At 47.9% G+C, this 27,634-nt stretch overlaps 1 protein-coding gene across 1 annotated transcript in view; it reads right to left on the minus strand.

The window, feature by feature from the left end:
- Positions 1 to 27,634, minus strand: part of LOC146188491 (uncharacterized) — a 206,447-nt gene that overhangs the window by 47,754 nt on the left and 131,059 nt on the right. Inside the window, exon 3 of the mRNA XM_084603795.1 lies at positions 15,198 to 15,365. Within this exon, the coding sequence (XP_084459921.1) occupies positions 15,198 to 15,365 (168 nt within the window). The remainder of the gene's footprint in view (positions 1 to 15,197; positions 15,366 to 27,634) is intronic.

Genomic DNA, 27,634 nt, shown 5'->3' on the forward strand with positions numbered 1-27,634 from the left:
TGCCTTATCAACACTACCTCTCTGCGGTCGTAGCACTGCCGACAGAAACAAGCAGACCAGAACGGTTAAATATTTACTGCGAGGCAGTTCAAGCGCTGCAGTCATACCAGCGCGCTCTAGAATGATCAGCTTCTGGCCTCACTGCTACGCCAGGTTTTGAGAAATACAATTTTAAACTCATCCCACGGCGCCTTTGTGTTTTCTACCCCATGGTGCTTGCTAAAAGTGTCGACGCGGAAGGCAACGAGTGCTTCGTGTCTCGAACAGCGGAGGTGGCACAAGCTTTCGCCTGCCTTCGGGTGCGCTCGTTCCAAGGTCGATCGGCATTTGAAGAAAAGCAGCACCGTTGCCTCCAACAACCGCGCGCAAACACGCACCCGTACTTCCCCCTTTTTTCGAGTGAATTCATTCGTGGGGGCGGAGTTGCCAGAGGCAGGTGAGTTGCCGGCTCCTCGTGAATGATTCATAGCCGCATCGATCCGCGGACAGCCCCGAGACAAAGCCACGCTGCCACCGCCGGTGCCTGGCTAGCGGCGATAAGGAGAGCTGCGCCCATCCTATCTCCGGGATGGTGACTGGTTCGCGCTCTAGCTAGCAAGGCTGGGCCCCTTCCGGAAGCTCAGCCTTCGTCGTTGCAATGAGCGCCTCGGCGATAAACATTCCGAACCAGGGGCCATATTTTCCAAATGATAACTCAGTTTTCACCTCATCTGGTACTTCGCCATTGCTCACTGCTCGCGGTGATGTAGAGGGGCCTTTGTCGAAAGTTTGGATCCGAAGGGGTTAGCTGCTAAGACTGGTGTGGCTGGGAATTCTGTAAACCTGAACACACGAAGACGTGTGGTGCTGCCCCCTTCAACGCTTAAGACCTGGACAATGCAGCGGGAGCCAGACTAGGAGAAAAAAAAAACCACCACGAGCTCTATAAAATATACAAAGAATGTCTTCGCACGCAGTGGGGCAGGAGGATTTGACGTCACGCATGGTCATGCCAAGAGGGAGAGAGAGAGAGAAAGAGAATAAACTTTATTTATACAAAGTAATTACGCGGGTGGTTCACCCAGGTCCGGGAAACCATTAGCGAATTATGTCCTCCAGGCCTGACCGAAAGAACACACCACTGGCGGACCGGTTCCAACGATATAGCGAATGGTGATGCCCGACGGCTCGCATCTTGGTAAGGATTAAAACCAGCGGAAAGACGCAGACAAAAAGAGAAGCACACAACACAACGCTGGTGTGTTGTGTTGTGTGCTTCTCTCTTTGTCTGCGTCTTTCCGATGGTTTTAATCCTTACCAATATGTACCAATATGATGACATTGCCGTGCTAAGCAACTCGGGAGATGAACTACAAATAATGATTGATGACCTAGACAGGAAAAGTAGAAAGGTAGGCTTGAACATCAATATGCAGAAGACTAAGGTAATGTTCAACAGCCTCGGGAAGGAACAGCAGTTTACATTAGGTAGCGAAGTACTGTTAGTAGGCGAATATGTCTGCTTAGGACAGGTAGTAACCGCAGACCCCGACCATGAAAAGGAAATAACAAGAAGAATAAGATTGGGATGGAGCGGATTTGGCAAGCACTCGCAGATTATGTGTAGCAGCTTACCGGTATCGCTCAAGAGGAAAGTATACAACAGTTGCATCTTGCCTGTACTCACCTATGGGGCTGAAACGTGGAGGCTAACCAAGAGAGTTCTATTTAAGTTGAGGACAACCCAGAGGGCTATGGAACGAAAAATGGTACGGGTAACATTAAGAGATAGGAAATGTGCAGAGTGGATGAGGGAAACAACTCAGGTTACCGACATTCTAGTGGAAATTAAGAAGAAATGGACGTGGGCAGGACATGTAGTGCGAAGAGAGGATATCCGATGGTCGCTTAGGGTAACAAACTGGATTCCAAGGGAAGGAAAGCGTAGCAGGGGGCGGCAGAAAGTTAGGTGGGCGGATGAGATTATGAAGTTCGCAGGGGTCAAGTGGATGCAGCTAGCACAGAAGCGGGTTAGGTGGAGAAATATGGGAGAGGCCTTCGCCCTGCAGTGGATATAGTCAGGCTGATGATGATGATGATGAATATGTACCAACTGGCCCAACTCTCCACTCTACTGACTTGCATCTGATGAGCTCGATTAGTCTTAGCGCCCCTAAACACCAGCCCCGGCTGAGCCCGTATACGACTGGGCCAGAGTGGATTCGCAATGACCAGACCACCGGTCGCGTCCGCCATTGGTCGCCCTCCGGGGTCGTCAGCCCGAAATGAAATCGAAGAGAATTGCCAGAATATGCGTCCCGGCGCACCACTTGCCGCTATCACTGGGCCGCGGGGTGGAATAACAGAACGATTCCATGTCATCGGCCTCTCTGCAGTTGCTTGGCCAGAATTTGAATATGTGCATAATGAGGTTGCGTTGAAGAACGTCACAAGAAAATAAAAATACATCAAAATAACGTTTACGCTCTAATTATGATAATGGGGATGTACATTTTGTTTGCATTCTTTCAACTAGCTCCATCCTTGTAGAATAAGAAATGGCGGCGCCGTTCTTTGCGGTCGCTCCTGCAAGACGGTGACGGCCGGACGTAATCGACATGACGGAAGACTTCAGACGCCGCTTTTAACTGGGGAAGAAAACTGTGCGGTGGCTGTGTGATGAAACTATAGCCGAAAAACTCTGTGACGAGCGCGAAACCAGTCTCGAAAGATGTTCCGCGCGTTGCGATGACGGGAAGGTGCACTACACCTTCCCGTCATCACTTGGTAGCCAGAGAACAGTTGAGCGTCACGTCCCTTAATCCGATTATTGGTTCCTGATGGACGCCGTGCTTCTTTTTTGTTTTCCCCGGTGAGGCCTCCAAAGCGTTCCCAACAAAAGATCACACGGGACGAGCGCTCGTCCGCATGTGCTCCATATCCCCGCGTGCTTTCGTCTCGTTAATTGGCGCCGCTCTCCCAAGCTGGAGTTAAGTTGTATTTCCGCTCTGGCGCGCAACAAGGGGATGCTGCCGCCAGTGTAATCGACCCAGTTACGCCTCAGCCGCGTCCAAGCCCACCGTGTGCTTCCCCTGCTACCTGAAAACTTTCCGGGAAGCCGCGGGGCGCACCCCTCCCGCTGACGGAACAACGTCGACACAATCATCCGTTGCATTGCCCAAAGGTGCGAGCGTCGTCACCGGGTTGATGAGCGCATATTGCGCCTCCTACGCCGCAGGCGTGGCGGTTTTGTTTCACGCTCTTCAGCTCGCCAGACATGGTCGAAACTGAATGACTACTATGAGCCTGCAGTAATGAAATTACTTCTGGCAATTCGCTTTTTCTTTTTTTGTGTGTGTGATACAATGAATTACTTCCGAGGCACTAAATTCCTGAAAATTAACTGTTCACTTCCAAAATTGCACGTATTTAGATAAGACGTCATTGTTACCTGTGCCGGCAAAGAGGTCGAAATTTTCAACCCGCACACACACACGTGAGCTGCATATATACTTGCTTATATGGCACCTTTACGGATCTATATATGATTCTGGTACAGCCACCAATAGGGAGGCAACTGTGGGATATTCTAAGATACTCTTATGTCCATGTTCGGGGGAAAATTCTATAAGCTTCTCATGCGTGGCACAAATTTGCTTCTAAAGGTTGTCTGCGCTTCAAATGAGTAATTAACACTTTCCATTGGGACATGCGCTTCTAACTAAGCAACGCGCTTACGTGAGCATGTTGAAAGAAATGGCAGAAGCTTCCCATATGTAGCAATTATTGTTCCTCTGAAGTTTAGCCTGCGGTCCCAACAAATGACTCACACTGCTATAGAAAAGAAATGTGGCTCTTTTTCTGCAAGATCATTGAATATTATCATGACGTTAAGGAATACGAGAAAAAATTACGTTTAACAACTGTTCCCCAGAAAATGTCCACGATTTCTGACAGCTATAAACTACGTGGCCTGACATTCTGCGGGAAGAGTTTCCAGTGTACTTCTCCGTAGCCATCAAAATTTTAAAAATAAAGGGGTGAATGAGGAGGCTGTTGAAAAATAATAAATAATCTAACTATCTCCGCGAGCAGTAAATTGTGTACCGTTCATAATATTCATTTACTTATTTATGTATTTATTTATTTATTTATTTCAGAGATGCTGCCAGCATTCAAGAAGGCCATAGGCAGGAATGGGACACATATAGTATAAAAGAAATAAATAGCATAAAAACGAAACACAAGACCAAACATAATCCGGCCGTATGCACAGTCTACCACAAAATACTGCGCCGAGTGACCTGTACAACGCACCTACCGTTACTACAACAAATGCGACGACCACGACATAAAAAGGTTTTGGTTTGGTTTGGTTTGTGGTGTTTAACGCCCCAAAGCGACTCAGGCTATGACAGACGCCGTAGTGAAGGACGGGGAAATTTCGACCACCTGGGGTTCTTTAACGTGCACTGACATCGCACAGCACACAGACGCCTTGCTTTTCGCCTTAATCGAAAAGCGGCCGCCGAGGCCGGGATTCGATCCCGCACCCTTGGGAACAGTAGTCGAGCGCCGTAACCACTGCGCCACCCCGGCGGGGTTACATAAAAAGGGAAAAGTAATATAATAAAAAAGACCAGCAGCACATATGGCTAAATTACTTTCGTCATTAAAAAGGGAAAAGTAATTTAGCCACATGTGCTGCTGGTCTCTTTTCGTAGTCGGCTGAGGCGGTCTGCTCAGACCCGAGGCGCCGGACACCGGAACCCCAGGCGCCAAACAAGCAGGCGAAACGCCCACGGGCGCCCACGCGCGCGCGCTATGACGTCATAGTCCCGACGGAACCGTGCGTAAACACAGCGGAGACGCCAGTGTTCTGCGGAGCCGTCTCTACCCGGGCTCAACAACGAGCCTCTGCCCACGGACAGAGCTTGCGTAAGCGCAGAACGCCACGGCTCGTTTCCATAACCCTGAATCGACGTCAGGATCGGTCGATAGAGATCAAATTTGTTCTAGCAATAAATAATGCATGCGCACATTTATCGATATATTTACATCAAAAAGTTTCCGCAGCTCCAGAAGGCGACCAGTGTGGACATAACGAAGAGAGAGAGATCGCAAAAAAAGCTTCCATTTAAGCGAGACTTAACTGTAACCAAGGGTTGCAACTGCGCACGCCCGCAGCAGAAAGTCGCTCGTGCTCCAACTGCGCGTTCTGCAGGGACCACTGAACGTGCGCGCGGGACAGTCCGACCTTCCCATTTGTTGTGACAGCTTGAAGTCGAAAGCACAATCTCGTAATTAGCGGCCGAACGTCACGCCCCAACAAGCTGTCCAACGCACTCAGGGTAGTATAAAAATATTCCCTCGCTTCGTTTAGATCCAAGCCATACATGACAAAACTACTTTTGAAAGGGAATTAAATTACATTACTAATTACTTTGTTAAAAATCGCAGAAAAGTAATTAAATTACATTACTCATTACTCATTAGGGTGCAGCGGTGGCGTAGCGGTAGAACATCCGCCTCGCATGCAAGAGGACCGGGGTTCAAATCCCGGTGCCGCGCAATTCTCCACCGGATGAAAAAAAAAATCCGCGTGTCGATGGAATTTCATACACAGGTTTGGGGTGCGACCTGATGCCGGTGAACACCTCCGGCAACGCACTCCCTCACCAGAACAGGAGTTGGCCACCTTGGTGCAGTAATTGGCCACAACCTCCTATGATAAGCTCCATAAAACCCCGGCCCTCAGTCACCAGCGGCTGCGGAACAACTGGCCACGGCGGCGGTCAGACCTGTGACGCAGCAGGGGGTGCTAAGAAAGCCTGGCTCCGCTGGACAGGCCGCCATTGGAAACTGACCCTGGCAACGTTTAATGCTAGAACCCTAGCTAGTGAAGCTAGTTTAGCAGTGCTGTTAGAGGAACTAGAGGGCATGAAATGGGATGTTATAGGGCTTAGTGAGGTTAGGAGGCCAAATGAGGCCATATACTGTACTGAAGGATGGGCATGTACTGTGTTATCGAGGTTTATCAGAAAGGCGACAACTAGGAGTAGGTTTCCTTGTCAATAAGTATAGCGGGTAATATAGATGAATTCTATAGTATTAATGAGAGGGTTGCAGGCATCGTAATTAGGCTTAATAAACGGTATAAACTGAAAGTTGTACAGGCCTATGCACCTACATGTAGTTATGATGACCAGGCAGTTGAAAGCTTCTATGAAGATGTAGAATCGGCAATGCGAAAAGTAAAAACGCAGTATACTGTACTAATGGGCGACTTCAATGCCAAGGTAGGGAAAAAACAGGCAGGGGACAAGGCAGTAGGCGACTATGGCATTGGTTCTAGGAATAGCAGGGGGGAGTTACTAGTTGCGTTTGCAGAGCGCAATAACTTACGAATCATGAATACCTTCTTCAGCAAACGGAAGAACCGGAAATGGACATGGAAAAGTCCTAACGGAGAGACTAAATATGAAATCGACTTCATAATGTGTTCAACCCCCGCCATTGTGCAGGATGTAGAGGTAATCGGGAAAGTGCGATGCAGTGACCACAGGATGGTGAGGTCCCGAATTAGCCTAAATCTGAAGAAGGAACGCAATAGATTGGTAAGAAAGAAACCCATCAACGAATTAGCGGTGAGGGGGAGGGCAGAAGAGTTCAGGACCTCGCTACAGAATAGGTATTCAGCTCTAACTGAGGATGGCGACATTACCCTAGAGGCAAGGAACAATAATTTCAGAGATATCATTACTGAGTGCGCGGTAGAAGTATGCAGTAGGATAGCAAGAGAGGATACCGGTAAGCTGTCTAAGGAGACGAAAGATTTGATTAAGAAACGCCAGAGTATGAAAGCTTCCAATCCAACAGACCAGATCGAATTGGCCGAGACATCAAAGCTAATCAATAAGCGCAAGGTGGCCGATATAAAGGAAGTATAACATGGAGAAAATTGAGCATGCTGTAAAGAACGGGGGAAGCCTTAAAGCGGTAAAGAAGAAATTGGGCATAGGCAAAAACCAGATGTATGCGATAAGGGACAAGGCGGGCAACGTCATCACTAATATGGACAAGATAGTCAAAGTAGCCGAGGAGTTCTATACAGATCTCTACAGTAGCCAAAATAGTCAGGACCGTAATGAGATTGGCGGTAGGGAAAAACAGTCAGACGTTCCACCAGTGACGAAGGACGAGGTCAAGAAAGCACTAGAAACTATGAAAAGGGGGAAATCAGCTGGAGAGGATCAGATAACTAAAGATTTGCTGAAGGACGGGGGGGATATCGTGCTAGAAAAACTGGCCACCCTGTATACGCAGTGCCTGGTGTCATCGACGGCACCGGAACCATGTAAGAATGCAAACATTATCCTCATTCACAAGAAAGGGGACTCTAAGGACTTTAAAAATTACAGACCAATCAGCTTACTGTCTGTTACGTATAAGGTATTTACTAAGGTAATCGCTAATAGAATCAGGACACCCTTAGACTGCAGTCAAGCAAAGGATCAAGCAGGGTTTCGTAAACGGTACTCTACTATCGATCATATCCATACCATCAATCAGGTGATAGAAAAATGCTCGGAATATAACCAGCCCTTATACATAGCATTCATTGATTACGAAAAAGCATTTGACTCAGTTGAAACCTCGGCGGTGATGCAGGCATTGCGAAATCAGGGGGTAGACGAGCCGTACGTGAAAGTGCTAGAAGATATATATAGTGGCTGCACAGCAACCATAGTTCTGCATAAAGAAAGTAACAAAATTCCCATAAAGAAAGGTGTTAGGCAAGGAGACACAATCTCCCCAGTACTATTCACAGCTTGTTTAGAGGAAGTATTCAGAGACTTGGAATGGGAGCAGTTAGGGATAAGGGTAGATGGAGAATACCTCAGTAATCTGCGATTTGCTGATGACATTGCCTTGCTAAGCAACTCGGGGGATGAACTGCAAATAATGATTGATGACCTAGACAGAAAAAGTAGAAAGGTAGGCTTGAAAATCAATATGCAGAAGACTAAGGTAATGTTCAACAGCCTCGGGAAGGAACAGCAGTTTACATTAGGTAGCGAATTACTGGAATTAGTAGGCGAATATGTCTACTTAGGACAGGTAGTAACCGCAGATCCGGACCATGAAAAGGAAATAACAAGAAGAATAAGATTGGGATGGAGCGCATTTGGCAAGCACTCGCAGATTATGACTAGCACCTTACCGGTATCGCTCAAGAGGAAAGTATACAACAGTTGCATCTTGCCTGTACTCACCTATGGGGCTGAAACGTGGAGGCTAACCAAGAGAGTTCTACTTAAGTTGAGGACAACCCAGAGAGCTATGGAACGAAAAATGGTAGCGGTAACATTAAGAGATAGAAAGCGTGCAGAGTGGGTCAGAGAAATAACTCAAGATACCGACATTCTAGTGGAAATTAAGAAGAAGAAATGGACATGGGCAGGACATGTAGTGCGAAGAGAGGATAACCGATGGTCGCTGAGGGTAACACACTGGATTCCAAGGGAAGGAAAGCGTAGCAGGGGGCGGCAGAAAGTTAGGTGGGCGGATGAGATTAAGAAGTTCGCAGGGGTTAAGTGGATGCAGCTAGCACAGAACCGGGTTAAGTGGAGAAATATGGGAGAGGCCTTCGCCCTGCAGTGGGTATCATCAGGCTGATGATGATGATGATGATGACTCATTACTGCTCCCCAAAAGTAATGAAATTACATTACAATTACTTCTACTGAGTAATTCAATTACTTTGAAATTACTTTCTAGTTTCCATAAATGCAAAAACTAAGTAAAGCTATTAAACAAAACAACTTGTTCTCCAGAGTACGCTAGTTGACTACAGTTCTGTTAATTCTGTCTCCTTTTGCCAATCCGTTACGCTGGCTTCGGATTACAGCACGTCGTTCCTGCTTTCGCGCCCTCTATTTTGTTGGTTGTCTATTGAAGGAGTGATGGCGCACTTTAGTAAAAGTAATTTAGAGAGGAATTAATTACTTTCCTGCGAAATTACTACCAAAAAGTAATTCACTGCATTACTAAATTAGCAATCCGAAAAGGTAATTCATTACATTACAAATTACCGAAAAAGTAATTAAATTACACTAATTTCATTACTGTAATTAAATTACTGCCATGTCTGATCCAAGCAATGGGCGTTTGCCGCTGTCGCGCCCTTAAAACGGGCTGGCAGCAAGGCCAGTTTCAACGGCCATTCAGTTGGACAGCAGTTCAGCTTTCCAACTAACGTCGAACTGAGCAAACTCCGACTCACATGATCCCGCAACGTGCGGGCGTATACTGAATCCTGAAAGAAGAATGCTCGCACTTCAGTATCTGAAACGTTGACCACCATTTCCGCGGATTACATCATGGAGTCACTATTTAAGCGCAAGTCTAATCAAGCGTTGATCGCGCGCAATAGATCAGCATCACACCAGCCAAGAAAATCCAGTAGAGGAATACTCCACACTTCGCCGCAGCTTTCCTGATCCGTTTCGCGTGCAAATGACAGTGCGATCATGTCTGAACTCATAGAAGTCAAAAAATAAAAAATAAAAATGGCGGACACTTATCCGAGCTCCGTCTTAAAAATGGGCTCGTGAAACGGTACTTTCTCGAATATTCTAGAGGAAGACATCCATATAGACGTGATCATTGTAAGTATTCGAACCAAATTTAAGAGACAATGCGTGCAGCTGATAATTTACCATTTTTAAAGAAGTGCTCCAGGCGACCGCCCGCAGCCGAATAAGGGCGACACGTTCTCCCCGCGCAAACATCCCATATGAACCCGCCGCGGTGGCGCAGTGGTTAGGGCGGCCTGGGGTGCCTCGATGCGGGATTCAACTCCGGCAGCGGCGGTCCCTTTTCGATGGCAGAGAAAATCAAGGCGCCCGTGTGCTGTGCGATGTTACAACCCCAGGTGGTCGAAATTTCCGGGTCCCTCATACAGCATCTCTCATATCCTGAGACGTTAAACCCAGTAAACTAAACCAAACCTCTCATATGGCGCAAACCATGCCATGTGACGTCATCGGCGTTTGCTGGGTGCGCCCACTCATTGGACGGCCCCAAGTGACGCAGCCTGAACGGAGCGCGGTGTAGTCTGTCGTGGCTTCTTTTATTCATTTTTTTTTTCTTCCGCGCCGGTGTGTGTTGATTTGAAGGGGGAGAGGACAAGGGTACAGTGACAAGGGTGATTTTCGATCGTCGACATTTTGTAGCGAAAACTACACTGTGGTAGGTTTTCAAGCCGTCGGCGTGGCACCGTGTTAGGCCTCATTCTCACAGCCGGTGCTCCTCTCCGTCGCGGCGGCACGGGCGGGGGACACCGCACGACGGATGGAGCGGCGCGATGTTCAAACAGAAAGGGCCGCCGGACGCCGTCAAACCTGTTCGGGCGGGGCTTCGCCGCTCCCACGTGACTCTACGTCAGAGCGCTTTTTTTTTTTTTCTCCTGCAAGAAAAAAAAAAAATACGGAGGGCGGCTGCCCTCCCTGCAGCGGTGGAAGTCGTGTACTCCGCGTCTGTACGGGAAAAAAAAAAAAAAAAAAAAAAAAAAGAAGCGTGCTATCTCACGTGCTCTAGCAGCAGTTTGGAGCTAGAAAGCGTTTTCATCTCAGCTTTGGTAACGGTACAAACACCACGCGTACTGCGCCAAAACAAATGAGTATAATTATAGCAAGCATGTATTAAACCGCAGAAAGTTATGCTCACTCCAATAAAATTATTCTTCGCAATCAGCACAATCACAGGAAACGTAATGAACTATTCTATCAATAAAAGAATTGTTCGCGACAACATGGCAAGATGGTTTTGATACAAATATTAAAAAATCAAGTTAGAATGGCGCCGACTGAAATATTTCACGCAAATCTGTCGGAAGTCGAGGTTAGCTGTGACGTCCTGCATATTGCAAAGTTAAATAAAATCGGCATTTTTTGTTAGCCTCTTGTGCTTTGGTGCTTCAGTAGCTGTACGAAACTCCACGCAACTCAAGAATGCTATCAATATAAGCATTGTTCACCAGCAATGAAACGTTCCTGTCGATACCACCATTCGTGATATTAAGGTAGCGCTTAATATTTCGCTATCACCTGCAAGTGCAAGCAATGCGCGGCTTCAAAAGCGGTGGCTTCCTCTTGAAACGCAGTTTCGTCACAGCTTTTTTTTTTTTTTTAAGGGTTCTCTGTCTTGCGGGGAGATTGCGACCTTTTCTTGCATTTCTTTTCCCCGTTGATATGCTTTTTCTTTACTTGCTTTCTTAGACCTCCTCCCCTTGACGAAGTTTTCTTGCCGCGCCATTTACCCGCTGTTTGCATTTTTTTCTCTCTCTCTCTCTCTTTTCTTTGTTCAGTTTTGCCCTCTGCTCCTTTCCTCACCTCGCCCATTACCTCTTCCTTTCCCTTCTTCACCTGTGTGGCAGTCTTTTTGACTTCTTCTTTACTGCCTCGAACCTTGTTTGCCACTCCGTACTTGTTTTTGGTTCTGGCTGTGTCTATATAATGGCTCTTAGCTTAACTTGTGATCCGCATGCTTTACATGATTTCAATTTGTCAAGAACCTGTTCTGCGTTTGGATTGACTTAGGTTGGTGAGAAAAACTACCAGATTAACTATTTGCAACGAGGTACCGTTTGCGTAGCTCCAAAATGAAAGGGAGTGAAATTCCAATTATGCTACTTGAAAATAGTGTTACCTCAGCATCTCAGATAAACAAAAAAAAAAAAATACCCGTCTCTTATATTCCGCTTTTAGTGTCGCGACCTCTCGCAGCAGTTTAGAGTTGGAACGCCTTCTTATGTCAGCCTCAGTACAAACACCGCACGTACTACGGAACAACAAATAGGTACCGATATATATCAAGCCAGTATCCAAGCTCAGCATAAATGCGCACATCTATATTATTATTCATGGCAGTCAGCGAAATCGAAGAAATCTATAGGAACATATATAATAACTCTGTCATCAATAAAGGAATGAGTCGCCAGAATTTGCAAAATTTCTTTTGATACACCCATTCAAACATACAACTGAAATATCGTTAAGTTTTGCAGGAGGTCATGTTTAGCTGCGACACCCGGTGCATTAAAAAAAGAAAAAAGAAACGGCAGCTGCTGTCTTGTCAGCGCGCTCTTCGCGGGGCGCCAAACAGGAGGGCAACCCCCGCTTTTTTTTTTCTCTGTGCTCGCGCACCGCCGTCTGCATGCGAGCCCGCGATGGCCGCGCGGCCGCTCCGCCAGCGCTCGCTCGGTCGCGACACGCAAGCCATGACGTTGAGTCACGTGAGAAAAGCGAGCGCGCTCACTGGTCCGTCTTTCGTGGGGCGGAGTCCGCCGCTCGCCGGACCGGCGGCGCCTTGGAGCTAAACCCCACGGCGCCGGCCACCCGATTTCGGGGAGTACTGGCACCATTCACTCCTCTTCTCGGGCGAGCGCCGGCGCGACGGAGGCGACGGAGGAGAGAAAAACCGGCTGTGAGAATGAGGCCTTACACTGACCCGTGGAGGAAAAAGAAGACGAAGTAAAAGAAAAAGAAGGGGAAAAACAACCACCACTGTACCACTGCAATAAAGGGACACCTTGAAGATTATCTATAGTATCCACAACACGTAGCTATTTTCACAGATGCCTCACAATGAAATGAAAAAGCAGCAATAGGGATTTACTCCCAAGCACTTGATTGGAGTTTTTCTGTACGGATCCCTGATTACACACCAATATTTACTGCTGAATTGCTTGCAATTGGTTTGGCCCTTCAAAAAGTTCCCGGTAATGTTACTCACGTAATCATACTCTCTGACTGCCTGTCAGTCTTAGCATCATAAGAAAGGCCGAAAATGCGTCTTTTTGAAACAAACCCTGATGTTTTTCCTTTCGTTACATTTACAGGAAGTATGTTTTCAGTGGGTTCCGGGACACTGCGGCATTGCTTCGAATACAATGGCGGATTATTTAGCAAATTCAGCTCTCAATGGGACTGTTGCCGATGTTGTACCCAATATTATCTTGCTAAATATATCCCGTTTTGAACGGTTTCAAACGTTAAACTCCTTGAGCCATGAGCCACTCCTTGCGACTGCGGATTTTAAAATTTTAAATTTCCATTGGAATGTCCGATGTTATACCTCGAGGCAATGTGAGGTCTCCATGACGCTCATGCGTTGTAGAATTCCTTCCCTCAATCTTTATGTCGCTCCAGATTCACGCCGTCGAATCTTTGTGCGTCATGTAATGGCGTAGAAACAATTGAACATTACATCCTCTCCTGCCGCAGGTATGCTACTCAGAGAAGAAATTATTTAGAAATACCTCTTGCTCGCCTAGGATTGCCATTTACAGTTCCTGTCCTCCTCTCCTTTGGCGCAACCGTCAAAGGGTACGCCCTGAAATCGGTGTGTGACTTACTTCATAATTATAATATTGCTACTGGAAGATTTGTGTGTTAGTGCTGATCTGTCTGAATTGTACTTTTTTTCTTTTTATTATTATTGTTATTATTTTACAATTTTATTCCTTTTTTCATTGCTTTGCATTAACATCGTCTCAAGATTTCAAATTATTTCAGCAACACTAACTCCTAATTATTAGGTTATCTATCACACAGTCAAATCGACATTATCAATTATATTATGTCACCTACAACGAATTCTGGCCAATCCCCCACTGTGGGTATGTGCCATTATAACGAGGGAGAAGAAGAAACAAGGAGAAGAAGGAGGAGGAGGAGAGAAAAAATAGAAGAAGGAGGAGGAGAAAAGAAGGAGAAGAAAGATAAAGAAGAGGAAGGCTGCAAAGCTGTTCAGATATGTAATAACTATAGGCGAATCACATGCTTCTTTCTGATCTCGCCGATACTCCATCCCCGTTCCGTGCAGCGAGTTTGGCAATGTGATTGCATCTAAGAGAACAGCTATTATGTACGTCGCTTCGATTCTTACCATACAACTGCAATTCGAAGAAACAACGTTTGCAAGAAAGGCTTGGTTTAGTTTTTATGGCGAAAGCCTTCAATGGCGCATGCTGTCATGGACAAAACGTGTCCCGCTTTTGCGGCGGCTCTGATTGGCCGAGGCGGGATGACGTCATAGAGGTCTCGACCAATCACAGAACACAACTACAGTATGCGCGAATGCGTACCTTATATAGGCATATGCCAATCAATAATAAATTACTAATTAACGGCTAATTATTCAATTACTAATCAATATTCACTTAAATAATTCATTGCTCAAAGATACTGACGAATAGTTGTTTAATTAAAATAATTATTTTTCAATTTATTTACTAGTTGATTAATTAATCACTAATTAGTGCCGGTTGCGTAGCAGAATGCGGCACTCAGGCGTTCGCCTTTCACTACTTTAGTCGCTAAAGCCCCTCGTAATTTTTATGGTTTAATTTCCCTGAGCGACTGAGCCCATGAGGGTGTCGCGGTGGATGGCTCTGGAAATTGTGGATTCCTTAAAATGCACTGACATCACACACGGACGCCTTGCTTTTTGCACCCAGATTCGATCCCGCGTCTTTGGGTTTCCGAAGTCGAGCGACCTAACCGTTGAGCCATGCGGCGGGGCGGGGCGTTCACAAGGAAGGGACGGACGGACGGTGCTCTCGTATTTAGACCAAAAGGGCGAATTGCGATCTCCGTTGCTAACTCCCTCAAAACATCCACCAGTTTCCGTCCAGTATCTTCCTTCACTTTTGGCAAAAAAATAAAAAAAAATCATACAGCGTTCGAATTGTAGCTCGCCCCGTTTGTCTGTACGCGTCTCACGTCGTACTGGACGCTCGCGACCTTCAGCCAATATCAAGGTCAAACCTTCGAAGTAAAACTACAGGAACATCAGTGTAGACCCATGATCCTGACCAATGACGGTGACCTCTGACCTCATGTAACGATGTCTAAACAAACATTACGTTAAAGCGCGTGATGCATGATGTCCCGAGACCACGTGATCACATTGATAAAGAAAGAGGCTGTCGAGTGTTCCTCGCCAGTCGTGGATCAGAAGCCTAACACGTCGAATCGCGACGGTCGCGGCATGGCCGTGCACCCATTCGTCGATAGGTCGTGTGACGTAACAGTGACGTAACAGGATTGCTCATTGGAGGCGCGAGGATGGGATAAAAATGAACTCTGTCGTTGCGGGGTCCCTTGCAGACAGCAGGGACAGCTAATCGGGAGCAGGCAAGGCAGACGTACCTGCGTACGGGTGTCCTCCGGGCCTTCCTCCGTAGGGGGGCACCCTGGGCACGAACCTCCTGCCGGGCTCGTCTCCGCGCAGCCCTAACATGGCGCGGCACGAGGGAGCCTCGTGCGACGTCAGCCGCCACGCGATGCCGCTCACCGTGATCAGAACGATGCCCACGCCTGCACAAAAGAAAAAACACGGATCAGATCAGACTATAGCAAGTGAGCAACGCGCACACTCGGTAACGAGATGAAAAGCGCAACAAACTGCCTTCTTCGTCGAATTCAATGAAATCTCTACACTAAAGAAAATGTGCGTGAAATTACAGTTATTTTTAAACAACATTTATGTACCAGTACAGAGAATATCTATTCTACTTCAATGACCGAAATACGTCCCGACTACTGTTCCCAAGGACGCGGGATCGAATCCCGGCCTCGGCGGCCGCTTTTCGGTGGAGGCGAAAAGCAAAGCGCCCGTGTGCTGTGCGATGTCAGTGCACGTTAAAGAACCCCAGGTGGTCGAAATTTCCGGAGTCCTCCACTACGGCGTCTCTCATAGCCTGAGTTGCTTTGGGACGTTAAACCCCACAAACCAACCAACCGAAATACGTCCACGAAAAAAAAAAACTGCAATTTTCTGTTTCCCAGCCGAAACCTTGATTGGAGGGCAAACAATTCGATATATTTTTGCCGCCTGTTCTATAGTATGGTATGGTGTGGTATGGTATGCTGATACGGTATGGTATCGTATCGTATGGTATGGTGTGGTATGCTATGATATGGTATCGTATCGTATAGTATAGTAAAAGCGAAATGGTATGACAACCCCGAAGACGCTGTCCGATGATCGGCTGTGTAACAGTTTCGATTCGAAAGAAAACTAGTAGCGCCACATCGAGGTACGCTGTTGGTTGGCTCCCTGCTACAGTGGTATATGTTACGCATTTTTCCACTTTCCTCTTTTCGGTGGCTAGACAACGGCTGTTGCGAGGCCAACCTTATGGGTACCATCGAGTATTGCCAGCGCCTAGAGATATTCGTGAAATGGGAGTTGACAAGGCTTTCGCGTTAAAAAGGGGTTCATTGAAGAAATTGGCGATTAACGAAATTTTATGTTGTTACAGGCAGAAAACGTGAAATGAAAGATGGGTAAAAAAAAGAATACGTTTGCATCATTATTTTCACTGCAACCAAAAAAAAAATCAGAAATAAAAAACAAAAGACGCCTTATAACAGAAAATTTTTGTTCATTTACAAAAATTTCCTATCAGTTGTTAACAAAAAATTCAAAATCACAGAAAAAAAACAAACAACAAAGCAGAACAGAAAATTTCTGACAAGATCGATAGCTGCCAAAATTTGCATTTTTCAACAAAAAGTTTTTACAGCGCAGTTGCAGTGTAGAAATGACTACTTCCAGAGAGAAGACGTTACAGAAAGGCAGATAATTTAGCCAGCGTTTAGGATTGGCTGACATGCTATACTCTGCGTAGGAAAGAGAATTTGGGAGAGAAAGGCGGAATGAGAGAGGTGTTGAAAATAAAAAGAATAAAAGTAGGGGGAGATAGAATGCGGCCATAAATACGTACTAAGGTGCATCTTCGAGTAATGTTGAAACAATGAAATAATGAGATGTATAGTCGTACAAATAGGCTCACAAAGTTCACAGCGTGAAAAAACGCGGGACAATGACCTGCACAAAATCATAGCGTGAAAAATGCTCGAGGGTGACATGCAACGTGAAACTATAGCTTGTCAAGAAGTCCAGTGTCTTTTAAATATGCAAATAGAAAGTTAATAGCTTGTCTCTGTTGCTTAGGGCAGACTAAGGTACCTAAAATAATGTCCAGTGTTAGAGGCTCTGGGAAGAACTTCTCCATGCAATGTTCATAGTATACACGATCGTCAGTATACGCAGGGCACTCGAGCAAGATATGGTGTACAATATCTAGCCTGATACCGTTTCCCATTATCCCAGTCCTGTGCCATTTGATCAAGCATGCGGATCAATTACGCGGCTCGTATAGTGTTCGATGTTCGGTTGAGTTTATTGATGCAAAATCAGCCAAGACTATCATGCGCCAAACTCGAGGTTATGAAAGTTTCCGGTGGTATTTACTGCACTATCTTTATTTGTTCTACAGTTACCTTGCTCGCAATGCGGGGGCCATCAATATAGCCGGTTTATCTATATTGCGAGCGCCATCTATACTGCGGTCACTGTGGCACGCCCATTATCCTGGTGGGCCTGTGTGCCAAGACGCGTGGGTCGAGAGGAACAAAGTTGCGGCCACAAAGAGGAGAGGAGGAGGATAAAATGCGGCACGCCCATATACCCACACGGCCGGTCCCGAAAGTAGAGCCGAGCATATTTGAAATGCAGAATCCAAATGGGAGGCAATCGATACGGATCGAGCTGCGGCGCAAATGGTAATGCGGGCGCGCACGGGTCTCCCAATGTAAACCGTGGGAACCCGGAACATCAAAGCCGAACGAAGTGATATCCGCTACAGCTGGGCGCGCACAACGCTAATCAGTGCTCCCACACGCACAAAAGTGGAGTACGAAGCCCAAAGGACGGTATCACATTAGGCCGCAGACGGACACAGAACCAAAAGCCGGGCGAACAAAGCAAATCCACGGCACTCAGGAAGCAGCCGACAGAGAATGCGATAAAATACACGCAGCAACGGACCGAAAAGGCTGGCGAGGCCCACTCGTCTTTCCGTGCCTTTTCGCCGCGGAGTGAACACGGCCGTGCGTCGAGCGATAAGATCAAAGGGATCAATCCGACGAGGCCGAACGACAGCTTATACTGTGTGCCAATAACATATGTGCAGAAAAACAAGACAGGCAGGGAGAGCACTCGCGGCAGTAGCCCTCCTTTCGTCGTGACCTGTGTCAGTCGGTTGGCCCACGGCTTCTGCAAAAGTTTGCATCCCCCAACAAATACACAGCGCACGTATTTACACACTGTTGCGCACGGATCAATGTGACCGTGATGAAATCTCGGGGTTATCGATTTCTACTGTAGGGGGCACGGACCTCGTCAATCCCATCGAGGGCTTTTTGTCCGTGCCCCTAAGCATCATAGGATGCTTGAATAAACTGATATGATACGATATATGATATGATATGATATGATATGATATGACATATTGCGCCCCGCGTGAGGGGTGCTCTTCGCGCACAGTTTTGTCCAGAGGTTCACCGACTAGCTTTCGAGCAGTACTGCCGGGTGCTCACGGTACTCAAGAAGCTGTTGCAAGGTCGTCGAGAGGCGATGTTGATACTCTTCCTCGTTCGACAGCGAATTTAAGCTCCGAGGAACGTTGCACTACAGGGACTGGAGGACAGACCTCCTAAGCTGGTGACATTTCAGCCACGCATTATATACTGAGGAAAAAGCAAAGAACGTGAATAAGCTTCGATTTCCAGACTGTCCGACCAGCGCATAGGGTGTTCTAGCGCTCTCTGCACAAACACGGCGGGGTGAGTAGATACTCTCCGCAGTGACTTGTGCAAGCGCAGGCACTGAAAATATGCCTTGGGACTACCCAGATGCACCTCTAACAAAGGCACAATTGAAGAGGAACATGCTCGCCCAATATTGATATACTTGTCACACGAACCACTTCGTGTATATTTACGAGCATTTATAAGACACCGTTTTTACCCATTCAGCAAGATTCTGGATGAGCGGCCGGACTGTAGTTTTACAAGTGCACTCCGCTGCCATCAGTCGCAAGTACCGACAGGATATGCCCTCCCATATCGTCCCGCCCAACCACCTTGGACGATGGATGAACCTTTGGTGCACCTTCGTGTTCCCGGAATACTAAAGAAATCAATGGTGCCACTTAGTGGACTCTGGCGCACATCTAGCCACAACTTCTCTCTCTCTCTCTCTCTCTCTCTCTCTCTCTCTCTCTCTCTCTCTCTCTCTCTCTCTCTCTCTCTCTCTCTCTCTCTCTCTCTCTCTCTCTCTCTCTCATCTGGCGCACAACTTACTCTGGCGCACATCTGATCAGAATATTCTAATTATATTCGCGTATACATAGATGGATCGGTGTCAGCACAGGCATCCGCTGTAGCTGTGGTCATACCAGCCCAAAAAACGATTCTAAGTTTCATTTGGGACATACTTCTACATCAACCGCTACTGAACTTGTAGCCATTCGGGAATGTATTCGCAACGTATATGGAGAACCACCTCAAAAATGGTGTAGATTCATGGACTCAAAGACTGCATTGCAAATTTTGGAAAACTAACGCCACACTGCCTACCAGTCGCTGGCACTAAATATTATGGAGCTCCTCACATCTGTCCAGCTGAAAGGCCACAGGATAATGTTCCAATGGATCCCTGCCCACTGCGGGCTCCATGGGAATGAAAAGGCCGATGTTGAAGCGAAAAGCGCACTCAGCAATGGCCTCCAAACAAATGTGCCTTTTTCAAGAGTGGATACGACGTGCCCTCTTACGAGTTGTATGAAGAATGCTACAGCACCTTACTGGGCCCAGCCAGACGCCCGACACATTCGTCTAAAAAGGCTCGATCAAACATTGAAATGTTATGTTCCGCGTGATATTCCGCGTCATCAGGCATGCTTGCTACAAAGACTTCGTTTAAACGTGGCTTTCACGCGCAAGTACATTTAATTGGACAAGCGGACTCGCCGGAATGTTCCACTTGTGGCATCCCAGAGACTGTGGACCATATATTATTGGCGCACACAGTGTATGCGTGCGAAAGAGGTGTGCTAGCCGCTTCCTTGAAGCGTTCGGACAAGAGGCCTCTGTCGGAGGAACGGCTTCTGGGCGCTCGGCAGGACAAGGGGAAGGGTGTCCAGGCAGTGCGTGCTCTTTGCCGTTTTTTATGCGTCAGCGGATTTGATTCGCGCTTGTAAAGCAAGCTACTGTGCCTGTATACATATGTATTTCATATGCCTTCTCCCACATCGTCACCCATCATGATCTTTCTTCTCTCCTTCCCCTTCCCCAGTGCCAAGCAGCAGGCAAGATTTGAATTATTCCGGCCCACCTCTCTGCCTGTCCTTTCAATAAATGCATTTATCTATCTCCGCAGCGACTGTATAAGAAGTGCCAGGTAAATGTGTATTTTAAACCACAGGGACTAATAACGTCCCGAAACGACGGACTTGGATGGACGCCGCAGCGAAGGCATCCGGATTAATTTAGACCACGTCTGCTGTTGTGACTGCAACAAGTTTTAATAATTGTCGCCTCGAAGGGGTAAAGCGATCAAACTTCTCTTACTGCATTTCTGTTTAAGCGTGATTTCGATCACCTGGGGTTCTTCAACGTGCGCCGACATCGCACTGCTTCGCGGGTTCTACCTTCCTTCAACCCGCCATTACCCGTGTCCGCAGAAAACGAAGCCCGCGAGAAAAGCGATGCTCCAGAATGTACCACGGAACAATAAATCGAAATCGCGCTCGCCAAAATCACTGCGCTTCCCACGCAAAAGCGCGTCAGCATAGCACGAAACGTGAGATGAGGAGGGCCGCGTACAGGAGCAGCAGCAGGCAGAATCGATTTGCGCGGCGTGTGCCGACCACTGTGCCGTATCATTGCGGTATTCCGCGCTCCAACGGAAAGAACTGAGAAAAAAAAATGAAATAAAATAAAACATTATGTTACATGCACAGGTGTAATGGAACGATATCCACACGAGCTTCCCTTTTTCGGCGCTTATCGGCGAAATAGAAAGCCCGCCACACGATGGTTCGGGCGAGCGGCGCGGCAGTTGGTGCATCCCCGCGTCTACATCGGCAACGGGAAAATCGGCGGCTGCGCAACGCATGAACGAACGCGGGAAGTCCATACAGACGGGCCCTGGGGCGGCATTTCCCTAAGCATTTCCATGGCTCGCGCGGCCCGCCACTCTCGCTCGTTCCCTCCTTATCCCGATCTTTTGATCTCCGAGCGGCGGCAGTGCTCCTTGCTTTTTAAAGCACGCTCAGCTCCCCCGAGCGCTCGTTCCCGGTCCTGCAAACAGGCAGCCCGGCGATGTTTTCCCGGCTTTCGCAGTGTGCTCTTACATCGCATTGCCAGGAGGCTGCCTTTACCTTCGCCGAATCTAAAGCATCGACAATATAGTCGAAGATGCTGAAAGACAACAAATTACAATGACAATCTTCAAACTGGCGTACAGACATCCCTTTGCAATAAAGTCAAATCGGCGGACTGCCTCTGTTCTCATTCAGAACACGTCTTTGCAAATGAACAGCTATTAAGAGGGCAGCGTAACGAGCAAGTGGCGGCAACGTGCCCGGCAACACGTGACGATTATCGATGCCGAAGAAACGGCGTGCCTCGCCACCCGGAACTCGAGCTTGATTTCATTGGAGTTTAACGTCCCAGAGCGTATCAGGCTATGAGAGACTTCGTAGTGGAGGGCTCCAAAAATTTCGACCACTTGGGGTTTTTTAACGTGCACTAACATCGCACAGCGCACGGGCGTCTTGTTTTTCGCCTTCATGGAGAGGTGCCGCAGCGGTCAGGATTCGATCCCGCAACCTTGAGCACAGTAGTCAAGCACCGTAACCACTGCGCCACGAAGACCTCGAGCAGCCAGGACTCGCGAGACGAGCGAATCTGCGTCGCCCGTAGTGCGGAAGAGAGAGAGAGAGAGAAACACTTTATTTTAGAGAGCAAATTAAGCAATGCGGAATGCCCAACTCGAGGCTGGTTCCACGGCATCATATACGTCACGTGGCTAAACCTAACCTTATAAAGGCTTTCCATCATTCAAGAGCTAAGTGGGTAAGCCCAGCCCTACTAACTTTTCTTTCTCTTTCAATGCACCCAGAACAGGGCGAAATGATAGCGGCCCATTCAGCCGCTTGACAGACTGTACGCATCACGTCGCCCTCTACCGTTCGCTTTGCCTGGCGAGCGCGCGCGCAAAATCACCCACATTATTAGAAAGGTGCTTACCGCCTCGAAAAGCCTGAATGTCTTTTTCTGCCCCTGGGGAGATAAGTATGAGTTTTCGTGCGGCTTATTTATATACCCCATACACTAAACCGAACGAAAAGGCCCTTATAAGATTTATCATGCAGTGCCATATAAATATCATACAAATTCCTCCGCACTTTGAGGATGTACATAGTGTATTACATTCCATGACATTTTTTACGACGATTGTTGGACATTGTATGACAAAGTCCTCTTTTTTTTTCTTTCTTTTTTTTCAGTAGGAAAGTGACGCTAGGTGCACTTCTATAGTTATAGAAATTGAAGCGAATTGAAATATATATATTTAAAAAAAAAAACAGCATACGTATGGTCCAAACGCTTCTCGACCACAAGGGTATATGCAGCAGAGCTCTGCCACCTCCTCGGTCGACAGTCAATACCACGAATCGGCTTCGCCTCAGCCGGAGCGGCTCTATAGATCGCGAGCTAAACTGGCCGTGCAAGAGCTAGGCACCTGCACTGAATTCGGTTCGACAAGTCCGAAAGGGCCCCTGTGACATAACACGGCGGACACGAGGGGTTAGGCTAACACGACCTTACGAGGCGTACAGCGTGGGCGCTCTGACCTTCACCCAAATGTCCCGCGCCACAAAGTATAACGGGAACGGACTGAGCAGCGGCAATGGGCGCCATTCCGCGAATCCTGCGGACCCCTCACCTGCGTAAAGCGCGGCTGATATGCGAGTCACGACAAAAAGAAACAGAACCGGCACGCGTTGGCCACTGTGGCAAGCGCGTCACGGACAGAGCGCGTGCGAACAGCACGCGCCCTACACAAAAGAAGGGAGGCAGAACAAAAGGACGCGCGCGCGGCACACAACAGGCGTAACACGGACAGCGTAACGAGGAAGGGGAAGGGGAAAAAAAGAAAAGAAAAAGAAACCCTAGCACCCAAAAGAAGGTGTCAAGGTCTCTACAAATCACGGCACCGCTGCCACCGTGTTACGGGCGAAGCTCTTTGCCTCGTCCTTGCGCACGCCACGGTGTGGAAGCGGGGCCGGCTGGAAACCCCAGCACGCAACGCGGCTGGCTGTCTTCAGCGAAGTCCCTCGGCGTTGGTTGGACACGGTGAAATCGTACGAGTCCTACCCTGCTGCCCGAGCCCCTACGAACGCGACCGCCGTACATTCTGAGCCAAATATGATGGACATGGTGCATCCGGCGGGTGGTAGTTGGCGGCTCCCATGGCCGGACACTGCTAACTGGTCGGCTGGTTGTCTAGCGTCACGAACCGCGTGACATATGAACGAGAGCAGCCAACTCGCAACTAGGGTAGGTTCATGAACTGCCAACACGAAACTGGGGTAGGTCCTTTGAAATGGGAGAGTGGGATATGAACCGAAACTTCCGGAACCCAAGTAATAATTGCTGGGGACTAGTCGGTGTATATTCCCTTGAAATTGAATATGCCTTGAATTCCGAGTCGGACCCGTTACCACTAGGTCACGCAGTGTCACAAACTGCTCTGGCCAATGGCTGCCAGGCGCTAGCCATGGAGGCACAGGGCTGCTTTACGCCAGCACCTCACCTCAGAGTCAGCTTGACAACAGAATTTATTAGGCCGGTCTGCCCGTGTAGAGTTCACGTGTGTCGGTGCGTTGGTGAACCAGAAGGAATTTCAAGAGTGCGGATAATATACAAAACATTTAATTATTAGCAGATAGAACGAAGGCAAGAATTGAACGAATAAGGGTAAGATACAAAGCGTAGGCAAACTCAAAACCCGACAAACAGTGCAAACGCGAAACCAATCTTAATCAGTTAGACAAATAAAGCGTACAATCTGTGATGGCAGCAAGATAGACAAAAAAGGAAAGTTATATAACCAATCTTAATCAGTTAGACAAATAAAGCGTACAATCTGTGATGGCAGCAAGATAGACAAAAAAGGAAAGTTATATACGGGCAGTCAGACACGGTGGAAGATGGCCGTCGACAGGGCGCTGGCTCGAAGGCGTCCAACTCGATTGTTTGCACTGTTTTTCGCGTATTGAGTTGACCTAAGCTTTGTATCTTCCTTTTGTTCTTTTCATTCTTACCTTTGTTCTACCTACTCATAATTAAATGTTTTGTATATTATCCGCACTCTTGAAATTCCTTCTGGTTCACCAACGCACCGACACACGTGAACTCTACACGGGCAGACCGGCCTAATAAATTCTGTTGTCAAGCTGACTCTGAGGTCAGGTGCTGGCGTAAGGCAGCCCTGTGCCTCCAATGCTTGCGCCTGGCAGCCGTTGGCCAGAGCAGTTTGTGACAATAATTGGCGTCCGCGACAGGACCGGTCAGCCGCGTGTCGGTGCTGAGGTTTAGAGGGAATTTTATTGCTGAAAGTTTTGTGCTAGTGGTGTTAAGTTTACTGTTTTCTTGAGCACGATGGCAGAGGCGGAGTTCGATAAGTTGGCCAGAGCAGTTTGTGACACGCAGGCAAGTCCGTACGGCTCGGTTAAAGCGGGGCTTTATATTAGATCCCTAGGTAGGGTGGTATTCGACGTGGTGTGGTAGCTTACGATTGTTTGCAAATGGATATGAGCTAACATAGGCACAAAATGAATGCACGCCAACGAAGGTCCGCAAGGGGACCGCGCACACGGGAGCCACTGACACTGTCCTGTCCGTTGGTTCTGTCATAACCGCAAAGGCAATGCTTAGGCATCCCGCGATCTTTTTTTTTTTTTGCCAAGCCGCGATGACTGGCTATTGTAGTAAATAAAGCCTTTATTGTCTATTACCACGGATTTGTTGCATGAAGCTTGTGTGTCGTGTGCCCATCACCAAAATGTCTTCAGAATAGTGTGCGATTTCCAGTAAAATATTTGATATCACTGTAACAAAGCTGTGGGGAAATCGGGGCACGAATGCGTGCCTTCCAGCCAGCGTCCAACCCATTCTTCGTATTTCCTTTCTGACAAACTTTACGGAAAAACAGTAAGATATTTGTTGATGTATAAAAAAACTGTCTACTGCCTCCGGGCCTTCCGGCTGACTGGACGCCTTTGAATGGGTCTTGCGCACATCTGGTACTGGCGCACAATACAGGCAGAATTCCCATCGTTGCGACTTCGTGGCATATCGATGTCTCGAATTTTTTAGATCAATTTTCGGCATTCGCCTTAGAAAGCGAGTAAATTAGCTACCACAATGCGGAGTTCACGAAAGTATTCTTTGTTGATCCCCTCACAATTTCGGCAAAGAAGGGCTGAGTTAAGAAAAGAATGTTTCTTTTTTTTTTTAATTTTGAAGGGGTACTTCAGCTCAGCGGTCCACGCTTCCTCTTTGCATACCCCTTCGAAAACAAGGGCACTGTTTGCTATATTGTTTTTTATTTATTTATTTAACAACCCCCCCTCTCCCTCTCATCCCAACCAAGTCCAATAAACGCGTCTCGGTGGCCTAGGGACAGTGTGTGACTTCCCACCCTGGGTTCCCAGGTTTGCTTCCCATCCGACCGCAATTTCTTTTCAGTGTAATTAATTTACTTCCCATTCTTACATATTGTAACGGATGAAATGATTTTAATACCGGTGAACGTTGCATGAAGGACGGACGCACATGGCTCAGAAAACCCATATCAGTCTGCGCGCGGCTCGCTTCCCCTGCTTCTTCTTCTTCTCTTTCTGCTGCTTCTCATGCGCCGCTACGCGGCGTAACAATATCATAATGATGGTAGAGTTGCAATGTTGACTAAGTGTTCCCTCTCCGAGCCCACTATAAAGCGGACTGGCTGCGTTACGTGAAGTGTCCACATTGAAGCGAGCCTACGAAGTCAGCCAACGGGTTCAACAAAACGGAATAAACAAAATAAAAACGAAGAGTAAAACAAGACCCACAGAAAGAGAGGAAAGCGAACCTGGCTCACCGGGACAGGGTCCAACCAGCCAGAAACAAAGCAACGCGCGTAATCAGAGCAGCACGGGCGGAAACGCGAAAATAGCGCAGAGAAACGCAAACAATCACACACAGCGGAGGAGAAGGGCAGACAGTGCGAAACGGGGCACACTTTCGAGGCCACGGCTAACGAGCGGGCAGTGTCGCCGCGCGTTGGGGTGAGGGCGCGCTTGCAGACAGCTGATAGCAACGTCACACAGCCACCAGCTGCGGGCCGAGCAAAAACCTCGCTTGTGTCTCGATGGTCGCCATGAGAACTGTGGGGTTTCGGCAAATGCTGGCGTCAAAGTGGAGAGTGGGACGACATTTTAAGAAGATTATATGCGACACCAAAGGCGCGGTACAGTTTGGCGATGGGTTCGATTAGGATTCGATGCCAGCCACAGCGGCCGGATCCAGCTCCGTGTAAACGTGTTCATGTTTAGTGCGTCAGCACTACAGCCCCCAAACACCGAGAGGACAGGATAGAGCTGCCAACTTGGGCAGCATTTTTGAGACGGGAGTCGAACACCCGGAATGATTGGATTTCGAACGTTCGATATTACGGCTTGGTTAAAGCGGCGCTTTATGTAAGGCGGTTTTCTCACCATATGGTGAACTGCGACTGCATACACTACTGGGTGCATGCAAGGCGCTAAGACGCCCAATTCGCATTTGGCCTAAACGCGGTAAATACGGCGTCATTTTCTTATTTCGCAAAAAGTATCCATGCTGACTACACGCGACAGCCCCGTGCGTGATGCAGGTAAGAAACCTTTCGGCGCCATGTCGGGACCGACGATCGATGCCCAAACTTGGAAAGAAAACAAAAAACAAAAATAAACGCGTGGCCGAGGCCGATCAATTAGACTGACTCGGAGGAAACGCGATGATATTTTTTTTTTTTTCCTTCGTTCTATCATTCTACTAGTTCTAGTACTGTGCCACTAAGACCAACACGGGTGTACATCCGACTTTACCAAGCCATTATCAAGAACCTCTTGGCAGAAGCGTCGCTGCGAAGTTGCTATGGCTGGTGTCTCACTATACGACAGGTGTTTCGCTGCACCATTTGTTTCAATACAGCCGGTGTGTCACTACTGCAACGTGGGTTCACACAGACGCCGGCCAGTTTTCGCCCCCCGGGTTATAGGACTCTGCCAGTGGCGCTCTTAATGCGTGTTGTGATGTGCTGTTGTGTTTTGCGGTGCACAGGGCGCCATGCCCCGCGCACTCATTTCAGGTGTTACCGTATTAGAAGTGCGCCTCACAATCCTGCAAGCACACACTGTCTCTCGGCTGGAGCGCAGGCATAGCGGAAGAGGCAAGGAAAACCCACGGAAAAGCAGTGCTATGCCGCTGTTGCCAGAAACCTAGACTTTATAGCGACGCACGTCTTTCGTCAGCCTCATGCGACTTCCAAAGTTTATCCGGGATCCACCCGCGCGGCCATTGACCCCATCACTGTTGTCGCGAGAGCAGTGGGTCCGAAACATTGCACGGCGTCCACAACAAGGGTCTGCACAACGAACGACGCGCGGTCAGCGCTGGACAACGAAGCGGAAAGAAAAGGG

Source organism: Amblyomma maculatum, chromosome 5 (genome assembly GCF_055883805.1).
Source record: "Amblyomma maculatum isolate TAMU_Amacu chromosome 5, ASM5588380v1, whole genome shotgun sequence".
Taxonomy (NCBI): Eukaryota; Metazoa; Arthropoda; class Arachnida; order Ixodida; family Ixodidae; genus Amblyomma; species Amblyomma maculatum.